Source organism: Nematolebias whitei, chromosome 1 (assembly GCF_014905685.2).
Source record: "Nematolebias whitei isolate Nwh7 chromosome 1, NemWhi1, whole genome shotgun sequence".
NCBI lineage: Eukaryota > Metazoa > Chordata > Actinopteri > Cyprinodontiformes > Rivulidae > Nematolebias > Nematolebias whitei.
In genome coordinates this window covers 21,753,797-21,773,077 of record NC_056498.1, presented here as the reverse complement: position 1 = coordinate 21,773,077, position 19,281 = coordinate 21,753,797, and the positions used below count along the sequence as shown (strand labels likewise).

The following is a 19,281-nucleotide window of genomic DNA, read 5'->3' as shown; positions in this document are numbered from 1 at the left end:
TGTTTTGTTACCAAGATCAATATTAAAGTCACCACATATAAAAACATTTTTATTACTACTCTTTACTAGTAACTCAATTAATTTATCAGTGAATAACTCTATTCTTGAACCTGGTGCTCGATATACACAACTTATGATAAAGTTTTTACCATTTTTGTTTATTATTTCTATTGTTAACATTTCCATTATATTGTCGACTACTAATGACATGTCGCTGTACAATCTACACTTTATTTCACAGTTGACAAATAAAGCCACTCCTCCACCCCTCTTGTTTTTTCTATTCATATAATAAAGTTCATAACCTTCTATGTAAACGTTTTGTATGTTTTCATCATTTAACCAAGTTTCAGATATTGCTACTATTGTAAAAGGTGTATTAAATCTTTTTAAGAATTCTGATATCTCAGAAATGTTTGCATTAAGACTTCTTGAATTAAAATGAATTATAGAGAGGGCTTCATTAGCTTTACTGATTCTCCACTCTCCTGTGGAAACCTCGGACCTCGTCTCTCCCTCCTCTGGCTCCATCTACAAGACACAACATCAGTAAGAAAAGACTTCCTTCAAAACCAAATCATTATTTTAAATCCAAAGAAATACAAAGATTCTCACCTTGTCCTTTTGTCCCTTCCAGCCCAGAACACCTTCACCTGTAAATACAAAACACTTTTTATACACATGGCTCTGTCTTCTTCTCTGTCTGCTAACTTGGGGTCAACGTTAACTAAAATCATGTTAGAAACATGTAACATTACATTTATGTGTACATATATCAGATACTAGTTAACAGGCTTCTAGTTAATAATGTAACTTTTGTTTTAACTGGTGAATTACTCCAAACAGACAATATTTTAAACTTGAGACAACTGTTTGTTGTAAATTTAACATTAATAACTCTGAATGGTTTGTAAACATAGTTGTACTTATCAAATAATAAAATGGACTGTTGTACTTTGCGTCATTAAAATCCATGTAAAGCACTGATCATCATGATTAACTAATAATTCACGGAGGAGTGAGACTGAGGAATGAAGACTCAACTCTCTGAAGGTAAACAGTAAATGATGTATTTACAACATCTCTGTACTCGGGGAGATTTCGGTCAAAGATTATGAATGTTTTTATTAATGTGGCATAGAACATTCCTCCTTTCTGTCCTGAGAACAAAGAACTCTGTTGTCTCCCAAAGCAAGCCCAACTGTCTCCCTAAACTCTGCCTTATCTCTGCCTATGAACCAGTGTTTGTGTGAACGAACAGTGCTGTGTGTAAGAAGATTGCAGCTGGCTTCAAGGACACCCTCTGAACTATAAAGAGCGCGACTGAGCTTAGAGGGATTTAAAAGCGAGCAGGTAATGTGGCTCGTGTCTTTTTTGTGACTGGTTTTCATTTGTAGACATCTACGTATGTTTATATGTAACCAGTCCTGAAATCTGACCTTGCAAGTAAAAGTGCAAGTTAAAAATGTTCACCTGCCGTGAGAGCTGGTCTTTTGAGTGTAGTGTTCTAAAGGGCTAGGTTAGCTTCAGAGCTTCACTACAGTCATATTTAAATAACGAGTTATCTCTTTTTCGAGCTACTTACAGCCATGTGACAGAGGTACTGTGCGTAGATGGTTTAATCAGTGACATGAGACGTTAATTTTCTTTGACCCATCAAAATAAATGTGGTCATTTATTAACAGAATCAAAATTTAACATCAAAACATTGTACACTTGATTAGACTGATCTGGTTCTGATTAATAAAACTTGGCATGTTTTACTTAATAAAAACGACAGACATTTCTAAAGATATCTAGATTAAGTAGATCTAGATCAGGACAGAAGAGTTTTAAAGATGGGAAATATGGAGGAAGATGTATGTCTGTAGACCAGAACAACACGCTCCTTTCAAGCGCAGTTCGCCCACGCTACACTTGTAGTGAAGCTCGTGACGACTCTTTACCTTGGCAGAGGATGGGTCCGCTACGGTCAAGAGGTCCCTGGCACGCTACCTTTCAGCGTCTCCTCAGGGCGGCTGCGACTCGGCAGAAGTTGTGAGATACTCAGTTCAACAGAACAAACTTCCTCAGAAGTTATAGGGCATTCGCCTGGTGGAGCCACAGCAAGGCGCCGTGACTCCTGCAGAGATGGATGACTCCATCAGACTGGAAAACTGAGTTCGAAGTTCCACTCAGCAGTGGAAAAACTCCAGAACTCCAGAACAGCTAGAGCTCTCCCAAAACTTCAGAAAACTCTAGAAGACATTACTCCAGCAGACTCAGAAGACTCAGAAGGCTCAGAAGACCTAATAGTTCCAGGAAGTGTCGACTTTTAAAGAGTTCTGCTTCCGGTCACTTTTAGTAAGTCCTGATTGGTTGAAGCAACCACCAGGGGTGTGGTTCTAGTGATGTCAAAGGGTTTTTTCAAGTCAAGAAAACAGCAAGAATGTTTTAGGAACAGACTGAGAAATGTTTTGGCGAAGTGACTAACACTGCAGGTGCCAGTTTTCTTATTTACTGTCTGAAAGTTTTAAAAACACGACAGCCCGTTCTAACAACTTGTTTTTGACTGTCTCCGACTTTTGACCGACATCACTCCTTCTCATTTCAGACAGAAGATCAAAATGCATAATTACTTTGTAAAATAGACATTTAACTTGATTTCTAATTTAAATGATTAAAAAATCATTAATACTGTTTCACAGTTGATTTAAAATGAGTGGTTCACTTCAACATTTAGAAATGGTATGAACTAAACACACTTTGATTATCAAGATATTGTAAAATAGTGATGATAATATAAAAAAGAGAGTGTTCTTTCAATTGATTAGTTCAGGATACAATTAGACAGTCTCTGGATGAGCTAATTTGTATTTCTGGATTCAAATCAATGAAATAACAGTTCCTGTCCCATGAAGGTCTTCAGAGGCAGGTTTTGGTCGGAGGCCTAGTCCACTACATGAGTAAACATCAGAGAACGAGAGAATTTCTCTAACATAAGCCAGGAGGATCTGCAAGGAACACAAGAAGGTGATCATTGTCCTTAGTCACAAGTTAGTCAGTGGAAGAGCTAATTATGTTCTTCTTTTTACTCTGCTTTCTGTTTGTAGGTTCTAAGAGGCGTACTGAGTAGTCCAGGGTGAGAAAGGGAAGGTAAGTGGCAGCAGAGAAAACGAACTGTGGTAGGACGAACAAAAGAAGAGTTTTAGTTATCATCTGATGGTGGTAAATGGACTGTACTTATATAGGGTCTTTCTATCTTATCAAGACACTCAAAGCGCTTTGAGTGACTTGATAACCACCATCTTCAACGATGCATTGTAGATGGTGTTTCCAGGACTGGCAAGCTCAAGAGTTCCTGAAGAGTGGTTGGTGTAGAGAGACATAAGGCGGCCAAGCTCCTCAGGAGGATAGAGCTCCAGGATCAAGGACAGGAGCACAATGGAATCACTAGGAGACAAGGAGGCACAAGGTAAGTCTTAACCAAAGCTTAGTAATAGTTTGGTGCACTGTAAGTTTGTACCCTGATGCCACAAATGTACCAGCGTCAAACTGATGAGACCCTCAGTCCTATCCATTCAGCAGCTCATTAACCAGATTCAGCTGGATGTAATCAGTGTCTCCCTGCCACTCTGGAAGCTACAATGAATCAGGTTAATGGAGGAATCCCTGCACTCATCAAACATTATTTGGTGTCAAGAGCCTGGAAACAAACAGTCTGACCAGTTTTATAGTTCCTCTTTGTACATAAAGAGGTGTGATTGCAAACATCTCATATACAGATCAGATCTGATGTGTTTCTAAGTAAATCAGAGATACATTTGTTAAAGACGTACAGAAATCTTTTCAGGCGGTAGCTCTAAAAGCACTTCAACTAATCACAGCAATTTAAACAATTCAACTATTCTTAGCAATACAAACAACTTCTGTGTGTTCTTCAGTAAAACTCAGGTTGTAAGACGTTCAACAGAATGAAATTTTTTTTGTTTGGTTATGTAAAATACATGAAAACAGATATTTAAGTTGGAGCAGTTTGTTTCAAATTACCCCAATTTATGCTTTTTTTCACATCTTTACATTAAACTATGACTTTTTTTGTAAAATTTTCTGACACTAAAGCAGTAAATAAGTTGGCTGAGAGGCAGCATGTATTTAAAGTATTTTGAATGTTGTCATTTCCTCTTTTTAAATATTACTATGAGATCACTTTTTCTGTGGAATCTATAAACCCAACACTGCTCTATCAATATACTGCCATTATTTTTAGTCTTTGCCTCTGTGATGTGTTATCAATGGTCTTTAGTTTAGTTTTATCCATCCATCCATCCATCCATCCATCATCTTTTATCCACTTAGTCTTTTTCAGGTCACAGGTACCCATATCCAGCAGTCACTGCGTGAGAGGCGGGGGACACCCTGGACAAGTCACAAGTCCATCACAGGGCCTGTTAGGGAATTTTTCAGGTTTATGGATGTTTTGAACTACTAAGGCTGAGTATGTTAACTGCCCACTACCGGTATACAGTATTTGATTTAGCAGGGAGAGCTGGGTGAGGAGCTGATTTGAGGCTGCAGGCGTGCAGCTGTTACTTCAAGATCAAAAGTATAAATACAAGCTTTGCACAATGCTGCGGCCGATTTTCGTGTCTGGGCTCCATGCATGTACTTCTTGTATATCTGTATAACCTGTTGTGAAATCTGTCTTTGCAAGTATAACTTGTTAAAAAATCTTCTCCCGTTGTCGAGTGTGACTCATTTAATGTCAGTAAGATAAATAGAGGATATTTTTATACAACAGGGACACATAGAGACAAACGAGACAAACAACCATTCACTCTCTCTCTCACACCTAGGGACAATTTAGAGTTACCAATCAGTGTAACATGCATGTTTTTGGTTTGTGGGAGGAAACCGGAGTATCTGGAGAAAACCTACACATGTACAGTGCCTTGCAAAAATATTCATCCCCCTTGAACTTTTCAACCTTTTGCCACATTTCAGGCTTCAAACTTAAATATATAAAATTTTAATATTTTGTGAAGAGTCAACAACAAGTGGGACACAATCGTGAAATGGAATGAAATTTATTGGAAGTGTCAATTTTTTTTTTAACAAATAAACTGAAAAGTGGGGCGTGCAATATTATTCGTCCCCTTTACTTTCACGGCAGCAAACTCGGGTTTTTTATGACCTGTAGTTGATTCACTGCCCAGTTTAAGAGTGAAAGTTAAATGTTGGATCCCGGACAGTGGCCCCATACTGAGAGATTGTTTTGATCGAACAGACTGGCAGGTTTTTAGAGAAGCTGCTGAAAATGGAGGATTGCTTGATCTGGACCAATACACATCCTCAGTTCTGGGTTACATTAGTACATGTACTGTAGATCAGTTTTGGCCCCCCATTTGTTGGGTCGTGCTCCCCTCTGGTGGTGGGCCCCCCTGCAACTGGGGCTGGGTGGTGGGGTGTGTGCGGGCCCGCCCTGGTGGCTGCCTGCGGGGGCCTGGGTGCCCTGGCTCTGTCGGGCCTCTGGTGGGGGGTGGTATGACCTCGGGGCTTGGTGTCCATGGCCGGATCCACTCTGGAGGGGCGGGTTGCCGGCAGGGCCTGTTGACTCGTCGCTACAGCCTCCTGGGGTTTCTGCATTGTGGTTGCTGGGGATCGCCCGGGGCTTCCCTTTGCTTCTCTCTCTGGGGGGTGCAAGTGTCCCTGTTGGGGGACTACCGGAGTTCCAGACTTGGGGGCCTCTGTGTGTCTGTGGTTCCGGTCTTCCCTGTGTTACCTTTGTGTCTTGTGGGGACGGGTTTATGGGTCCCCACATCCACTATTGAACATTTTTATGGAGAATCCTTATAATGGCAAGCATGCTCACACAGGTGTTTAGATTCAGGTGTTTATAAGATACACAGTCATTTGGGTTGTGGCGGCCATCAAATATATATTGTATTACCATGTACTGTATAAAATACTTTCTAATGATGTTATAAATATCATTATATAAGTTGTTTGTTGTTGTGGTTTCTCGTTTTGTTTTTTTTGTTTTTTTTCCGCAGGTCTAGAGGAAGACTTCAATGATGTTGATTTGTGTTCGCTTTATCCCTCTCTCTCTCTCCCCTATTCCTATCTCCTTCTTTACATTTTAACTCTTCTCTCACTTTTCTGCTTTGTTTTCCGTCCCCGTGTCCATTACATCTGAAACAAACCCAACGCATATTCTAATAAAATTTAATTTATATATCAAGTGGAGCATTAAGGCCAGCCATAATGCTCTGCTTGTGAAAGTAAATCTGTTGGGCATCACTTTGACACTCAGACAATAATTCTAAGTGTCACAATGCCGGACAGGACAAGGGGGGGAAGAAAAAAAAAAAAGTACATGTACTGACACAGTCTCCACTATCAGATAGGTTAAAAGCTACCAAAACAGAAAACCTTGGCTGAATGCAGATGTAGATGAACATATGCATGATATATTCATAAATTAAACGGATTCTTTCATTTTTCTGGACTGTATAATGTCGTGCATTGAATTTAATAAAATGTATCGTGAGACGTTAATTTTCTTTGACCCATCAAATGAATGCGTCATTTATTTACAGAATCAAAGTTTAACATCACACATTTACATTAATTTGGCAAAATGATTTCAACAACAACATGGCTAATTTTGCAAGCTGTACAATTTGATTAACCATACGGCGATGGTTGAAAACCTCAAGCTTCACCACAGACATTTCTGGAAATATCTGGAATGATTTCTAGCAGGATAGAAGAATTTTAAAGATGGAAAGATGAAGTTTAGAGGGAGGGAGATGGTGTGTGTGAGTGAAAAGTGTTGAACAGAACGGCACCCTCCATTCGAACCCAGCTTTCCTCAGTACGCTCTGTAGTAAACTCGACTCGTTACCTCTCTGACGATGAATCAGTGGAAACGGAGCTCCAGTTAAGCTACCGGTCCAGCGTCTCCGTAGGATGGCAGACAAATGCTTTGAAAAACTGGTCATGACTCACATCAAAACAACAATCAACATCAACGAGGACCCTCATCTGTATGCATACCGTGAGAACCGATCAATGGAGGATGCCATCTCCTCGGTGGTCCACACTGTGCTCAACCACCTGGAGCAGAAAAACTCTTACGTCTGTATGCTCTTTGTGGACTTCACATCCGCCTTCAACACCATGATCCCCCAAACGATGGACAAACTATTCTCACTAGGACTAAGCCCCTCCATTTGCAACTAGGTCCTAGACTTCTTAAACAGACCACAGTCAGTGAGGATCCACAACTTCTCCTCCTCCACCATAACCCTCAGCACCGGCTCTCCTCAGGGATGTGTGTTGAGCCCCCTCCTGTTTACTCTGCTCATGTATGATTGTGCAGCTACCCATCCAGGCTGTCAAATTGTAAAGTTTGCAGATGATACAGTGGTGGTGGGATGCATCACAAACAATGATGAGTCCAGCTACAGGCAGGAGGTGGAACACCTGGAGATCTGGTGCAAAGAGAATAACCTTCACATCAATGTGAAGAAGACAAAGGAGAAGATTGTGGATTTCAGAAGGAACAAAAACACCTACACCCCTCTGAACATAAGAGGATCTGCGGTGGAAGTGGTCTCCAGCTACAAGTACTTGTGTGTACACATGAATGACAACTTCAGCTGGAGCAACAACACCACCAGCCTGATCAAGAAAGCTCATCAGAGACTCTACTTCCTCAGGGAGTTGAGACGAGCTGGTCTGGGAAGCTCAGTCCTCACCTCCTTCTACAGGTGTGCAGTGGAGAGCATCCTGTGCTCCAGCATCAACGTGTGGCATGGAGACTGCACAGCTGCAGAAAGAAAAGCTTTGCAGAGAGTGGTGAAGGCTGCATAGAAGTCTGTCTGAGTCAGTCTCCCCACCATCACAGACATCTACACCTCTAGATGCAGGAAGAGGGCCACCTGCATCATGAAGGACCCCACTCACCCAGCACACACACTTTGCCCCACTCCCCTCAGGAAGGAGGTTGAGGAGCATTAAGTGTAGAACCATTAGACTGAGGAACAGCTTCTACCCTGAGGTAGTAAGACTCATGAACATCTAACCAGAATAATCACTGTGAAAAAAATCACATCATGTTGCTGCTGATCTGTTTCATGTTGCTGCTGATCTGTTTCAATGTTGATGTGTTCATGTGTGCTCATCTGCTCACACAGACGTGTTCATGTGTGTGCTGATGTTCGACGTAATGTTTTTATGTTATGAGTGCTTAGTGTATATTTAATTGATTTTTTTCTTAGTTCATATCTTAGATGTTATTACTGTTTTTCTTTTACATTTTATTGTTGGATATAACTGGGACCCTGTGTACATAATTTCGCTCCACCACATGTACCACATGAGGTGCGAATGACAATAAAGAATCTCTGACTACTCTGACTCTGATATAAAATGTTTTTCAAGCAGTCATAACCTGATTTAACTTTGCTTCCATGCATGACTTCACCACTCAGACATCATGACTATTAAATAATTCTTGTTAAGACTGTTTGTTTTATTTTCTTGTTTACCAGGGTCATTAGCAAAGCTTTTATGTTCAAATGATTAATAGTTGGGCTCACTATCTCTCACCTCTGCTAACATTATTTTGAGGTTTAGAAAGTGAAAAGTCTGTGAACCACTGCTGTAAAGTATCCCATTACTCCAGTACAGAAACTTTGACTTGTCTGCACAATATGGTGAAATTCTTCTTTTAGTTTTAGAACCACAAGAAGTGAATGAGCTCCAGCAAAACAGTGACGTAAAGAAAAAAAATTAGATTAAATCTTGTACTTCTATTAACTACAAACTAAAGAATGTTTGCTCAAATACAAGAAACAATATTTGTTGGAATTGTTTTATTAAACAAGCAGTAAAGAAACAGTGTGTTGATTATGACAACATGAAATGTTACATCTAGTTGATGCTGATGTAGCGGGAAGGGTGATTTAATAGTTAAAATTCGTTATGACTTTTATTTTGAAGGGGCACCACTCTCAGCTCTGAGAGAACGTCTGAAGATCTTAAAATAATTCAGATTATTATTTAATTACCTCGAATTACCCTTTTACACCGCAAGTTCTTTTATATGAAGGATTCAGATGTCATAAGTCAAACACACACGTTTTAATACAATTTTGTGATGTTTATTTAACCATGTATGATAAAACAACTGTTGACAATTATTTCTGACATTTAAAATGAAGGCTTTGTTCCCAACTGGAGTTAAATGGAAATTAAGTGACCATAAAAATTACTTGTTCGCAGGGATTAACAGATGAATGAAATTATTCTACGTGCTTTACCAAACCAATACAAGATGCAATGTTGAACGATTTTGAAATTTCAACAGTGTCTACTTTTTATCGTTCAATAGTTAAAATTTGGTCTGAAATTTAAAGAAAAATAATTACTGAACTGAGGTAATACTAATTTGGTTAATTATCTAAATTCTTTAACACCAGTCAACTGTCAGAGTATCAGCTCAGCTTTTCCTACCAGGAGTCGTCTTCAAAGGCTGCCAGAGATACCAGATATTTGACTCTCTATGATCCGATGGTCTGGTGATGTAACGTTGTAATTCTTCACATCCCTGACCTCAAGACGAAGAGTTGTGTTCACTGGCTCGAACGGTCAGCCTGGAGCGTTTCCTGGAGTTCTGGACAGCTGTTGTTAACTCTGTGATGAAAACTGCAGGTGTTTTGATTGCTGAAAAGGATTCTATCAAACTTTGCCCAAAGTTTGAGCTAATTTTCTCCTTGGAAGTCTTCTGAAGGTTGGATCTTAGAGCTTAATCATATCCTAGGGAGGTCGTCATCACTTCATCATCATTTCTTCTTCTGTCTCCCTCTCTCTCTTTTCTCTCATCTCTCTCTCTTCTCTCCTTATTCTGAGAGGTCTTCCTCTCTTGTAAACAAATGGCCACACCTCTGATTTGAAAGAGGTGGTCGATTTGAATCAATCAAAATGAAAGGGCTGAACTTGTATCCACTAAATAAATTATTTTCATCTGCTCTGTTGAAAGTCATCAAATAAAATCATTTAAGACGCTTATCAACTTTAAATTAGGTTAAACAATACAAACACTTTGTCCACCTTATAAACAGAAAACAAGTTTGTAAATTTTGGCCTACACAGGTTATTGCCGGCTGTAAGGGAAACAACAAGGCAGTTATTTAGTTATTCCCAGTAAACACTTCTTTCTTTACAGAAAAACAGTATTAATTCTTCTAGAATGTGAATAAAAAGTCTGTCCGTTTTCTACATGCAGGAAATGGGACTCAAGTGTCAAAGTTGGAATTCCTTTGAACAGAGTCGAGGCTTTCTGTTATTTATGATCGTTGATGGGATAGTCTGATAGAGGCTGGTACAAGTCGATACCAGATATCCTGGGTGATCTGTGTTAACTCAAACGTCCATTTTGTGGGGTTCACAGAAAGGGTGTTCCAATATTATTCAGATTTATGGATCTTTGGTTGTCTTACCAACCATAAAAGTCTTCTTTTGACACTTTCCAGAGTTAGAGATGCTGAAAACAAACTTTAAACTGCCCCAGGTTCTGAAATGGGGGTGGGGTGGGATGTCTCAGTTGTTCAAGGGATGGAGTTTTTTTTTTTTTTTTTTCAGAAACATCTTTACAGAATGAACTGCTCAGTTACAGAAATAAAAGTCTGTTACAACATGACATTCAGGGATGCAGGTATATCTCTACACTGAAGTCTCCACGAGTATAACTTGTTGCATTTTTGTTTTTTAAACCTCAGAAAATGAAATTTGATCTGTTCAGCCCATTTTAATGCAGAATTTTTTTTTTTTAAATAATATACTTCAGTTCTTCTGAATTATGGAATGATTTGAATCCTGAATAACGGAATGATGTTTAAGAGCCTTTGTTTCTTTTTTAATCCTGAAACATCTCATGTGCTGTGAGACAGTTTAAAGAAATTTGGATGTAAATCATTTAATCAACACATTACTCAAATGTAACACAAGCAAACAACAACTGACAGCTCACTGATGAACAAAATCTATAAAAGCAGAAAAAAAATATTCAGACTTCTTGAAATACAGAATAAAAAGCATCAAAGATCAAATGAAATACAAAGATTCTTTAAAAATATCAATAAAGTTCACAGAGAAACAACTACTAATGCTCATTAAAGCTTGCTCTTATTACAAACACCATTAAATAAAAATGAAACATCAAACTTGTAAGGTTGTTGATGAGTTTGATCTCCTGTAACAAAGTGCAGAATAATCCACCACAGCGTGCAGCTACACAGCATCATTATCTAGAGCTGATACTGAGCTGAAGTCACAAGAAACTGCTTCATCTCTCGCTGCTGCAGGACTCCACTTTCCTGTGAAGGAGATCATCTTTAAGAAAAATTTATTGGTTTTGCAATGAATTTATTATAATTAAATGTACTTAATGTTCCATCTTTGTGTTAGGGTTATACAGTGGTGTTTAAAGAACTTCATCCTCCCTTGGCATTCTCTTAGTTTGATGTTTACAATTAAAAATAAACTTTGGATTGTTTGTTCCTTTGAATTTACACAACATAAGTGCCACTTTAAAGCAGGGGTGGAGCTAGACTTATTTGCAAGGGGTGGCACAAGGGTGGCCAAGATGTTGGGGGGGGGGGGGCACATATAAAAACGTTGGTTACGTACTGTAACCCCAGATTCTATGAGTATATGTGTAGCCCTTTAAGAGCTGTCGCTTGGTGGGTTTATCCCGTCATGCGAAGCATTGCACTGAAAAATTTAGTCCACGCCCACCTGCTGTGTAGGTCCCACCCGGTCCATATAAATTACGTTAAGAGCGGGTAATTGGCTCCCAAATAGCTTTTTCTTCAGCCATTAGGAGCCAGTGAGGCCCGACGCTTAAAGGGCTACGCCTATACTCATAGAATCTGGGGTTACAGTACGTAACCAACGTTCTATTTCGTATAGGCTTCGCCCTTTAAGAGCTGTCACTTAGTGGGTTAAGCGCGAAGCAGATGTGGTCCTCGCCTCACTGGGTCCATTCGAACACCATACGAAGCGGCAGCTTGCCCAAAAAACGTCTTGTCACTCAGCTCTCCATGTGCCTAATTACGTGTTGCGTAATTATGCGTACCATGCACAGACGCATGCTGTGTAGTTATGTGTTCTGAGTGCATGAACGCCACGGAAACTTTCAACGGGGAAGGAAGATGCTGAAAAAGGGCCATGAATCAACAGATTCACGGCTGAACAATATGAACAGATTAATAATAACAAGTGAGCAGATTAATAATCATATAAACTGATTGATAACAATTGTCATGAACTGATTAATGACAATAGAACCAAAATAACAGTCACAACATGTGGCTGATAACATATCACACTGTAATGCATGTAGTCAGGTGTGAGTTTAAACGGGGTTCCCTGAAACAACAATATTCATTCTGTTAAAACACTAAGGACAGAAAGTGTCATGGAATGAGCCGTCACATCATGTAGATAGAAGCGAATAAATGAGCAGGGTGTTGACCACGCGGCCGCAGTGCAAATATCCTGCATTGTCATACCATTATGCAGAGCAGTCGAAGATGCGATACCTCTGGTCGAGTGCGCCCTGAGGTTATCAGGAGGCTCTAAATCTGATGCTCTGTAGGCTTCAGAAAGGGCCTCACACAGCCAGTGTGACAGGCGCTGGGTGGATAACGGGTGACCTGCAGATGCATCTCTATAATGCACAAACAAATGTTGAGTTTGACGCATTGCAGCAGTGCGCTATGTAACACGTCAACGCCCGCACAGGACAGAGCAGATGGAAAGATGTTTCTTCTTCTGATTTGTGGGGGGAGGGGAAAACCCCCTCCAACGATATCACTCTTGATTAAAAGAGCTTGTGATGTTTTAGGCATAAAAGCTGGATTCGGTCTTAGATCAGCTAAGCTGCCATCAGCCTGAATTCTAAGAAATGACGGAGCGACAGAAAGAGCAGATAAGTCACTCACCCTCTTAACTGATGTTAAAGCCAGAAGCAGGGCTGTTTTAAGAGACAAGAATTTAATTGGAACCTGATTCAGTGGCTCAAATGGAGCTTGATCAGAGCCCGCAGGACCAGCGTTAAATCCCACTGTGGAGCAAATGGGCGTGAAACAGGCCTGCGTCTCTGTACACCTTTTAAAAAACGCTTCATCAGCGGATGTTTAAAAGCTGTTCTGTCTCCAAAACCTTTGTGACAAGAAGAGATGGCTGCAGCATATGTTTTAATCGTGCTGAACACCAAATTTCTTTCCATCAGCTGCTGTAGAAAGGACAACACGCCGCCTAGTGGACATGAGGTGGCCTCTACAACTTTCTCTATACACCAGCCCTAAAAAACTGTCCACTTTGATGTGTACAGCGCTGTGGTGGATGCAGCACGTGAATCCTGGATTGTGCGCACTACATCTTGCGGGAGACCCATCCTCTCTAAGCGGATCCGCTCAGCGGCCAGACCCACAGGTGTGTAGATGAACAGATGCTGAGATATATTCATCAATTAAAACGGATTCTCTCATTTTTCTGGACTGAATAAAACGTGCATTGAATTTAATAAAATGTAACGTGAGACGTTATTTATCTTTGACCCATCAAAATGAATGTGGTCATTTATTTACAGAATCAAAGTTTAACATCAAACATTTACATTAATTTGGCAAATTGAAAAATAACAACATAATTAATCAGCAAGCTGTACAATTAGAAAACCATACCGCGATGGTTGAAACTTTACACAGACATTTCTAAAATATCTGGAATGATTTCTACTTGATAGAAGAATTTTAAAGATGGAAAGATGGAGTTTAAAGGAAGTAAAAGATGGATGAGGGAGAATGTTTATGTCGGCACTCAGAAACAGCACTCTCCATTCGAACCCAGCTTTTCCTCGGTACGCTCAGTAGTAAACTTGACTCGTTACCTCTCTGAAGATGAATCAGCGGATACGGAGTTCCAGTTAACGCTACCTGTCCAGCGTCTCCGTAGGATGGCTGTGAATCGTCCGAAGTAGTGACGAGATTCCGTCCGACACAAGCTCACCTCAGCAAGTGGACTTCACATGAGTGGAGTCCGTCAGAGTTCCACCCAGAGGTGGAAGTGTTATAATCCCATAAAACTCGGAGGAGCTCTGTGGTCATGTCCTGCCAACCCAGCTTCAACTGTCGACCCAACTCGGCAGGAACTTCGACCCAACAGCAACTGCACAGAACTCACAGAACTGAGAACTGGGCAAATCACAGAACTGCCACTTCACCGAACTGGGAGAACTAGGAAGTACCGACATTTTAAAGAGCTCTATTTCCGGTTCATTTGGGAGTCTTCCCATTGGTCAATATCGACCAGACAGGGGTGTGTTTTGTGACGTAAGAGGTTACTAGAAGTCAGAAAAACAGCAAGAATGTTATGGGACAGATTGAACATGTTCTCAGAGACAGAGAGAGAAATGTTTGGACGAGTTTGGAGAAACAGGTGCCAACTTCTCTGTTTACGTCTGAGAGGATGTAAAACAACGACCATTCGTTCCAACAACTTGTCTGCTTAGATTCCGACCTTGGAACTAACGTACACTGCTCATTCAAAGACAGAACATCAGAAAATGCATAATTACTCTGTAACAGGCCTTAACATGAATTCTAACTTTGCATGAGGATTAAAAAATCATTACACTGTTTCACAGTTAATAAAATTGATTAGTTCACTGCAACATCTAAAATGGTTTGAACTAAAACACTTTGATTATCAACATTTGTAAAATAGTAATGATAATAGAAAAGAGAGTGTTCTTTCACTTGAAATCAAGAAAGAAAGTCTCAGGATGAGTCAACCTGTATTTCTGGATTCAAATCAATGAAATGACAGTTTTGACATCAGGTCAAGTTCACTACAGTTGCTGGCCTATTTCTGGGTAACTCCTGATCGCTCCTCCCACCTGGAGGAGATCGTCCTCCCTCCAAGGCAGTTTCCACGGGCGCCCCGATAACAGGCGTCATAGAACCGGGAACCATGGTGCATTCACGCGCTCGGGAGCCACCAGGAGAGCTGTCATTCCCTCCTCCTGAAATCGGTTCAGAAATCGTAATATCAAAGGAGGTAGGGGGAACGCACAAGAAGCGTTTTGGGCCATGGGATGTGAGCAAACGCGTCCACCCCCAGCGGTGGTTCGTCTCGCGGGATCAGTGAAAACCATAGTTGACACTGAGCATTTTCTCGTGTCGCAAACAGATCCACAGCCGCTTTGCCAAATTTCTGCCACGTCTGGGCCATCAGATCGAGGTGGAGGGTCCAGTCCCCGTGACGCGGACCGCCCTTGGACATCACATCTGCCCCTTTTTCAGAACACCGGGGATGTAAACTGCTCTGATGGAGAGCAGATTTTGGTGTGCCCAACACAGTAATTTTCTCGCAATGTGAACATTTGGGCTGAGTGTACACCCCCCTGCCAGTTTATGTAAGCAGCAGTAACCTTGTTGGCTGTGTGAATCAAAACGTGTTGATTCTGCAACACAGGAGCAAAGTGTTGAATCACATTCAGAACAGTGCGACATTCTAGAACGTTTATATGAGTTGTTGTGTGAGAGGCCACAGCGCCCCTACAGCTCGAGATAGGGATGTCACTCCCCAACCTGACAACGACGCATCTGTGAAGACTGACACTGTGACGTAGGTCTGCTGACGGAGACTCCCTCCAACAGAACCAGGGGGTTTCCCAGTGTCGGAGATCTGTTCTCACGGAGGGAGGAACCGTGATCGTCCATCTCTTTTGCTTCACCGGATCCACGCGCAGACGAGCAAACCATCTCTGGAGGCGTCTCGTGGTTGCCACTGTGTGAGCTGACGACATCGTTCCTAACAGCTTCATGACAGAAAATAGCTGTTACTACTCTGCCTGGTCTTACGTGGCGGAGCTGGACTCTTAGAGTGTCGATTCTCGTCTGTGATAAACGAATAAACGAGCCCTCATGGTGGTCGAGTTTAGCCCCACTCCCAGATAACAATTGTCTGTGCCGGGAGAATAGAGCTTTTTTTCCCAATTTATGGCGAAGCCCAGAATTAGCTGGTGTGACGTCAACACCTGAGCCTGTGCCACTGCTTCCCGCCGTCAACATGTGAAGCGTTCTGCCCACGATCGCCTTGTTGAAAACTGACAGGTCCAAAATCGGTCTCGTTCCTCTGGTCCATTTTGGAACCAGGAAGTAACGTGAGTAAAAAAACCTGTGTTTTCCTCTCCGTTGGGAACCCCTGGACTTCTGCATTTAGGGATGAGACCTGGTCTGGTGATGACAGGACCATCTCTAAAACTCCTCCAAACGGAAGGGGTTGGGCTGCAAGTTGGAGCGTGTAACCCCTACTTATCAGCTTGGCCATCCATCTGTCTGGCGAGCAAGCTCGCAGCCACTCCGCGTAACGTTCGTGGAGTGGGCGCACGTTTATGTGGTGCGTCATGTTTTTACGGATGTCAGCCAGTCTACCGCCCCGATCGTCGTCATGCGCCGCCAAAGTGTGTTCCGCGTGACCCAAGGTGAGGCATCCTCAAAAGGGCTCAGAGCGCATCTGTGCCGCGCTCGGGCTGCGGGTTCACAATCATGTCTATGTGGACCGGCATGTGTTGAGGAGAGGCGTGTGAAAACTGTTGACGCCGCGGGAGCACGCGTTTGACACCAATGCGGTGAGACGCGTGGCGCTCCTGTGCGTGCCTTCATCAATGCCGCGTCGTTTGAATGAAGGCTGCAGGTGCCGCGGAAGCACGCGTTTGCTTCTTCTATGGCTTAATCTATGGCTATGAATATTTCGGTTCAATGCCCTGAGATGACTTCAGTTTATTTATATAGCGCCAAGTCACAACAGAATTTAAATTAGTGAACTTGACAATTTTGCTGGTAGTTTGTGTCATAACATCCAAATGAATCTGTATAGTTTTAAAATAGTTTATTATCAGTTAATTACAATGATCTGGAATGTGAAGAAAAGAGTCTCACCTTTAGGCTGTCTGCAGCACCACAATAAGAGCAGGAAAATCATGAAAATTATTCCAATAACTGGTCCAACAATCAGCAGAGGAGAGAAAAAGCTGACAGGACTGGACACAGCTGCTGTAAAAAAAATAAACATTATAAAATATCTTCTTTCGATTTTTCACTCTTTAGGGGTCACCACAGCGAGTCATCCTCCTCCATCTTACTCTGTCCTCTGCATCCTCTGTCCTCACTCCAACTACCTCTATGTCCTCTCTAACTGCATCCATATATCTCCTCGTTGTAATTTTCCTGGCAACTGCATTTCTACCATCCTTCTACCAATATACCCACTGTCCCTCCTCTGGACATGTCCAAACCATCTCAGTCTGGCCTCTGACTTTATCTCTCAGTTGTTCAACCTGTGCTGTACCTCTGATGAGCTCATTCCTAATCTTATCCATCTTTGTCACTCCTAAGAAGAACCTCAGCATCTTCATTTCTGCCACTTCCAGTTCTTTCTCCTGTCTTTTTGTCAATGTCTCTGTCTCCAGACCATACAATATAGCGGGTCTCACCACTGTCTTGTACATTTTTCCTTTGACCTTTGCAGACATTCTTTTGTCACAAATCACTCCTGAAACTTCTCCATCCACTCCATTCTGCCTGGACTCTCTTTTTTACCTCTTCTAACACTTTCCCCATTTTCCTGGACAGTGGACCCAAAGTACTTGAAGTCCTGCACTTTTGTGACCTCTGCTTCTTGTAGCCTCACTGTTCCACCGGCCTCCCTCTCATTCACACACATGTTCATTCACACACATGTACTCTGTTTACTAAGGCTGACTTCATTCCTCTTCTTTCAAATGCATACCTCCACCTCTTCAAGTTCTCTTCCACGTGTTCCCTGTTCTCACCACAGATCACATTGTCATCTGCAAAGATCATAGTCCACGGGGATTCCTACATGACCTCAGCTGTTAGTCAGTCTATGACTAGAGCAAAGAAGAAGAGGCTCAGAGCTGATCCTTGATGCACTCCCACCTCCACCTTGAAGCTATCTGTCACTCCTACAGCACACCATTGTCCTGCTGTCCTCATACATTTCCTGTACCAGTAACGTTCTTCTCTGCCACTCCAGATACCACACCTCCTCCCTCAGCACTCTGTCATATGCTTTTTCTAAATCCACAAAGACACAATGGAATTCTTTCTGACCCTCTCTGTACTTCTCCATCAGCATCATTAAAGCAAAGATGGCATGTGTGGTGCTTTTTCTTGGCATGAAACCATACTGCTGCTCACAGTCATCTCTCGCCTAAGTCTTGCTTCCACAACTTTCTCCAAGATCTTCATTAGCTATGTTTACATGCGCAGAATTCTCTGACCGGATTGAAATGTGTTCTGTTTGAATAATTCAAATGTGTTGTTTACATGGGCACAATCTGTTCATGATGAGCGTTTACATGCAGCGGGCTTTGTTCTGAACAGCAGTACTGACATGCGCAGTGTGGTAAACTCTCCTTAAAAAACCACTGAAGAAGAAGTTCTACTTCTGGGTGAACGTAAACAAACCTGAGCACCCAAAATGGACCCGCAACAGGTTTTAATGATGTTGGAGACGTTATTGCACTCCCTGACTGAGCTACAGGTAATAGAAATCATTTTGAGCTCTTTAAAAGTTTCTAGTAGAAATGTTGTGTCACTCACCGACCAGTTTTACTTCCCTGACATGCTAATATTATTAGCGTTAGCCAGGCGGAAATGGCAAAGTCGCACATGCGCAGTCAGGTCAGTTTTTCACCATCAGATAAAAATGAACAGATCAAGCGTTTACATGCGCACCAATCGGGTTTCGGATCGGCGTAAACTACCCGTTTCGTTCTGATCAGAAATTATAACGGATCGCGCCGAATACACAAAAAATAACCCGAACGGAGCGTTTACATGACACACTTTTATTCCGACCGGCCATTTGATCCGGTTACTTATGTCCATGTAAACATACCCATTGTGTGGCTCATCAACTTAAATGCCCTGTAGTTTTCACAACTCTGTACATCACCCTTGTTCTTAAAAAGGGCACCAGCACACTTCACCATTCCTCAGGCATTTTCTCACCCTCAAATATGCCATTAAATATTTGAGTCAAAAACCTCACTGCCATCTCTCTAAGACATTTCCAAACCTCCACTGGTATGTCATCAGGTCCTTCTGCCTTCCCCTTTTTCATTATTTTCAGAGCTTTTTGGACTTCATCCTGATATAGAAATGATTATTTTAATGCTTTTATGTCAATCTATACCTA

General features: G+C 41.6%; 1 protein-coding gene across 1 annotated transcript in view; it reads right to left on the bottom strand.

The window, feature by feature from the left end:
* Positions 1–3,254: 3,254 nt before the first annotated feature.
* LOC119407424 (platelet endothelial cell adhesion molecule-like) overlaps positions 3,255–19,281 on the bottom strand; it is a 38,568-nt gene continuing 22,541 nt past the window's right edge. The window contains exon 6 of the mRNA XM_037677806.1: positions 3,255–3,432. Within this exon, the coding sequence (XP_037533734.1) occupies positions 3,255–3,432 (178 nt within the window). The remainder of the gene's footprint in view (positions 3,433–19,281) is intronic.